The sequence below is a fragment of the Terrapene carolina genome, unplaced genomic scaffold (assembly GCF_002925995.2).
Source record: "Terrapene carolina triunguis isolate 2854851 unplaced genomic scaffold, T_m_triunguis-2.0 Scaffold18038, whole genome shotgun sequence".
NCBI classification, from domain to species: domain Eukaryota; kingdom Metazoa; phylum Chordata; order Testudines; family Emydidae; genus Terrapene; species Terrapene triunguis.
This window is the reverse complement of record NW_020682389.1, coordinates 2,537-8,159: the sequence shown is the minus strand read 5'-3', so window position 1 is coordinate 8,159 and position 5,623 is coordinate 2,537. Positions and strand designations below refer to the sequence as shown.

Genomic DNA, 5,623 nt, shown 5'->3' with positions numbered 1-5,623 from the left:
GGCTGCCAATCAGCTGTTCAGAGGGCAGGGGAGGGGGATGGGGCAGGGGAAGAGAAGGGGATGGGGTAGGGGACAGTGGGGAGAGGAAGGGACAGGGGATGGGGAATGGGGATCTCAGGGAAGGGGGAGGAGCGGGTGCATGAAGAGGCGTAGCAAGGACGGGGACTTGGGGGAGAGGCGGAGCAAGGGCGGGGCCTCGGGGGAGAGGCGGAGCAAGGGTGGGACCTCAGGACGGAGCGGGGGTGGAGCACCCTCTGGGCACTCCAAAAATCAGCGCCTGTGGATGGAGCTACGACCAATCTACACCAGCTGGAATCTGGCCTTGTCTTTTCCTATTCTTCACTTCTATTTATCTTGAAGTTGGCCAGCGCCCATCCCAGAATTGCCAGATGGCAGCCGTCCCGCAGACCTCTCCGAAGAGCGACTCATGTGAGATAAGTCGAAACACAACACCGTACCACCGTACATTGGAGAATTTCCAATCTTGCTTGAAGCAAAACTTGTGTGAGGTGGAAAACAGCTCGGCAGGTAACCCCCGCGCATCATATATCCAACCCGTCACTCACCCTCACTGTTACACACCCAGATGTTTACATAAAGCCGAGACACCTTCGTTCCCACGCCCTCTCTTCCCATCCCTCCTTTCATGAGCCTCTATAATATCACCAGGAACCTACAGCCTCAGTGCGACAGCTAGTGGCCAGCCAGGGTGGTCAGAGCCCTGGAGCCATAATAGTGTAATAACATTTTATATTTCTTTAGCTGATACGCGTATTATATGTGTAGCACCTAGAGGCAGTAACTGATATTAGAGCCCTGTTGTGCCGGGCGCTGCACAGACACACAGCGAGAGACAGGCCCTGCCCCAGCTGAGATCAGGGCCCCATTGTGCCGGGCGCTGCACAGACACACAGGGAGAGACAGTCCCTGTCCCAGCTGAGATCAGGGCCCCGTTATGCCGGGCGCTGCCCAGACACACAGGGAGAGACAGTCCCTGTCCCAGCTGAGATCAGGGCCAGCATTGACTGACATTAGCATACTCCCTACTGAGCCCTGCAGCACAGCGCCCCCTAGCACTGCACAGGTGCAATGGGGTCAGCAGTGTCTGCAAGGTGAGAGCGCCTCCTATTGAGCCTCTGATAGCCTAACACAGCACCCCCCAGTGCCACACTGGGGCATTGGCGCCAGTAATGGCTGTGAAGGGAGAGTACCCCCTACTGAGCCCCCCGCTCCACTAACCTGCAGTACAGCGCCCCCTGGCATCACACGGAGGTATTGGGGTCAGCAGTGACACAAGAGCACCCAATGATGTTATGATGTTGCCACGCTCCCCAGAGCTGTGCCAATCCGCTGCATGTTGTCTCACTAAAACACTGAGTGGGAAGGCTCCATGCGTCTCTGCGGGGGAAACTGGTCAGAGCTGGTAGAATGATCAGACCCGTTATTGATAACGGTTCCATTTCCCCATCCAGAGGGCTCCGGGTGCAAACTCTGCCCCAGGCACTGGGTGCCGCACAGGGACAAGTGCTACTGGCTTTCTGAAGAGAATCAATACTGGAGCAGGGGCCGTGATGACTGCTCACGGAGGAGATCTCACCTGCTAGTGATCCAGGACCGGGAGGAACTGGTAAAGAACGTGCTAAACTTCACCATATTTGTGTCCTTGTTAATGAGGGCAGGTCAAGAAGCCCTCTTTTTATTTTTCTATCAACAAACTTTTGAAAGTAACATTTTCATTCACAATTTTTCTATTTTTCACTGGAAAATTTGAGAGTGAAATGAGATGAGATGTTCGTTTTGATTTTCAGAAACCAAACTTCTTTTTAAAACTTCAAACTTTTCTCTCCCCCCTTTTTTTTGACCACTGAATCCGATGGGATGAATAATGATATTTTTCCACTTATTCCATATTTGCAGCAGAAAAAAGGGAACTTTTCAAAATGTCCTCAACTTTGGGATAGTTAGAGAGGCAAAAGGAAATATTTTGTTCTAAATTATCTGTTTCCATTCAAGAGAGAGATCTTGGAGTCATTGTGGATATTTCTCTGAAAACATCTACGCAATGTGCAGCGGCAGTCAAAGAGTTAATAGCATGATAAGAACCATTAGGAAAGTGTTAGATAATAAGACAGAAATAGCTCAGTGGTTTGAGCATTGGCCTGCTAAACCCAGGGTGGTGAGTTCAATCCTTGAGGGGGCCATTTAGGGATCTGGGGCAAAAAATCTGTCTGGGGATTGGTCCTGCTTTGAGCAGGGGGTTGGACTAGATGACCTCCTGAGGTCCCTTCCAACCCTGATATTCTATGATAACGCGGTTTCTATGAAAATATTATAATGCCTCTATGTAAAGCCATGATACGCCCACATCTTAAATACTGCGTGCAGTTCTGGTTGCCTCATCTCAAAAAAGATATATTAAAATTGGAAAAGGTTCAGAGATGGTCAATGAAAACGATTAGGAGTATGGAACAGCTTCCATAAGAGGAGAGATTAAAAAGACTGAGATTGTTCAGTTTAGAAGAGAGACAATTAAGGATGGATATGATAGAGGTCTATAAAATCATGCAGAGAAAGCGAATAGAGAAGTGTTATTTACTCCTTCTCCTAACACAAGAACTAGGGGTCACCCAATGAAATTAATAGGCAGCAGGTTTACAACAAACAAAAGGCAGTATTTCTTCACACACGCACAGTCAACCTGTGGAACTCTTTGCTAGAGGATGTTGTGAAGGTCAAAAGTATAACTGGGTTCAAAAAAGAATTAGATAAATTCATGGAGGATAGGTCCATCAATGGCTATTAGTCAAGATGGTCAGGGATGCAACCACATGCTGTGGGTGTCCCTTAATTTCCAAACACCAGAAGCATCTGGCATGGGCCACTGTTGGAAGACAGCATACTGGGCTAGATAGACCATTGGTATGACCCAGTATGGCCATTCTTATGTTCTTAAACAAGGAGGAGGAAAATCCTGCTGGAAAAAAAAAAAGTTTTGACTGAAAATTTTCCACTGGCTTCACTGTTAATATTGTCTTTATTTTCTGAGAACATTATCATGAACTCTAGCTGGATTAACATTAGGTGTAGTGATATCACAGAGACTGAATATAAAAACCTAGATAATAAACAAAACTCCATAAAAATATAGATTTGGGTTTATATATTTAAAATAATTTTGACAGACATCTGTTTATTCTTTAGCATTTTAAAAAATATATCTATTAAAATTTTCAGTTGTGCAAAATTATGAGTTTTAAGCATTTGTTATCAATTTTTATGTATTTAAATTTTCATAATTGTGGAAAATCATGGGGCGGGGTCAGACACTGGGCAGGGAGGTCCGACCATAATTATTTATTATCAGTAGAAGCTGAGATTCAAAAAGATAAAGCTTTATAACTATCAAAATATACACATTAAGAATCCTTAAATCAAACTCCAAGTTCTCAAGCAGCATTTTTCTTACTTTGCCTACCTGTAAATTTCGATTATTGTCAGTGGAAATATTTTTTCATCAGGTTGTGTGTGTACGGTGAAGTCGATGTTTACCGATAAAAATCTAATCTTTCCAAGCCTAAGTATATTGAAATAAATACATTAATAGTAGATCCCAAAGCATTTTATGGTCTTAAAACGATTAGGTACAAACTAGAGACAGGGATTGTTCAGCTATCACTGGGCTGCGGCTACCTCTGGGGTGGGGCAGCTGGGTAACAGCTGTATAGCAACGTTGCACAGGGTTTGTTCACTCAGTACAGAATCATGCCCTATATGGAAAGAGGTGCAGTAGCTGGATAATAGCGGAGAGTTTGCCCAGAGCTGAAATGTTACTAATTATTTATTAGAGCTGTGTTTTTTAAAAAAAAAAAAAAAAAAAAAAAAGCACAAATTTTTTTTTAAATTTTCATTCAAAAAAGTTGAGAATGTTCACTGAAGTTCAATGAAAATTTTAAATAAAATTAATCAAAATCTTGATGGAGGGGAACAGGACTGACTCAGTTATTAATTAGTAGTGTAAATTATTTGTTATGTTTACTTTCAATTGGAGTTTCAGCTAGTCCTGATTCGTCACCAGTATTAATGATCAAAACCCAAACTAGAGATCAGGTCTCATTTGCATTGTGAGCAAAGGAGCCAGAGAATTCTACCATGTTCTGTTCTCTCTGACACTGTGTCCATATCACAGGAGTTCACACAGAAAATTACAGGAAATCAAATTCCGGTGTGGATTGGACTCAACATCACATCCCCAGGGAGGAAGTGGACCTGGGTGGATGGTTCCCCGTTAAATCAAACGCTGTGAGTGTTTCTTGATGAGTATTTGACATCAGTCTGCAATAAATACATAGTGTGAAATACTGGACCCCATTAAAGTCAATGGCAAATCTGCTGTTGACCTCCATGGGGCAAAGATCTCATCCATTAAATCTTACAGTGTAAGGGCCTCAATCCTGCAAACACACATGGGGTTAATTTTAAGTCTCATTGCAGTGAATGGCAGTATGCATGGGAGGAAATCGAAGCAAGTACATAAATGTTTGCAGGATCAGGGTCTGTGTTTGCATGGCCCCACACTCCTGGGCAGAACTGGTTACAAAATGGGGAGAAACATGATCTTTTTTCAATTTTTTCTTGTTTTTGTCAACATCTGAGATTTTAAAATTCAAAAGCTGATCAATTTCAAAACTGAGAAAGTCCCAACTGCCTCCATAGTTGGTCAAAAAACTAGCTCAAAAAGCCACTCAAAATTCATCAAAACTTCCCCGTTTTTTCATTGAAATTTGAAATTGACTCAACTTTTCATGTAAGTTTCAAAAGCAGAACATTTGCATCTGTTCTAAAGATTGGCCTCTCTGCACTAGCACTCTGATTAATCACTTTGCTGCAAGTTTCTGTACCATGTGCCCTCTCCATCAGGTCTGGACTTAACATATCAACTCGTTTCATGTATTAGTCTATCTGGAGAAGGACTAGAGATGACGGCTGGACCCCCAGCATCCTGGAAGGAAGGAGAATAGCTGCGATAGACCCTCTTCCCCACCTCTAAACCCACTGATTGTGACTGTCTCCTTCACTCCTTAGATTCAAGGTATCGGGTCCTGCTGAAGAGAACAGCTGTGCTGCAGTAAAGAAGAATCAGATCAAGTCTGAAATCTGCAACACTGACTATAAATGGATTTGCCAGAAGGAAGCTGTGCTCATTTAAATGCGGGGATTGGCGACCTCTGTCTGCATATATGGAATGCAGAACATCCTGGGTTCTCATCTCCATTGCAGCTAACAAAGCCTCAGGCAGTGTAAAAGCGCCGATAAAGTGAATGGCGCAATGCTGATTTACACCCATTGTGGGTCTGGGCCCATTGCCTCCAATGAAGTTGCGGCCAGTTCACACCAGCTGGAAATCTGGCCCTTTGATTATTTTTTAAAAATAATAAATCTATAATTTTTTCAGTGTTCTAATATTGTCTTCAGAGTATTAAAAGATTCCTGGGACATTATTGTATACATGATGGTAACACCTAGAGGCCCCAGCTGAGATCAGGGCCCCATTGTACTGGTCACTGCAGACACACAGCGAGAGACAGACCCTGCCCCAGCTGAGATCAGGGCCCCGTTGTGCCAG

General features: G+C 43.9%; 1 protein-coding gene across 1 annotated transcript; it reads left to right on the top strand.

Moving 5' to 3' along the window:
* Positions 1-230: 230 nt before the first annotated feature.
* LOC112123394 (killer cell lectin-like receptor subfamily F member 1) lies at positions 231-5,400 on the top strand (the record flags this gene model as incomplete). Its single annotated transcript, XM_026661850.1, has 4 exons — positions 231-528; positions 1,473-1,627; positions 4,187-4,299; positions 5,083-5,400. Coding segments are annotated over 4 exons (690 nt in total), but the record flags the coding sequence as incomplete, so codon positions are not given.
* Positions 5,401-5,623: the final 223 nt, after the last annotated feature.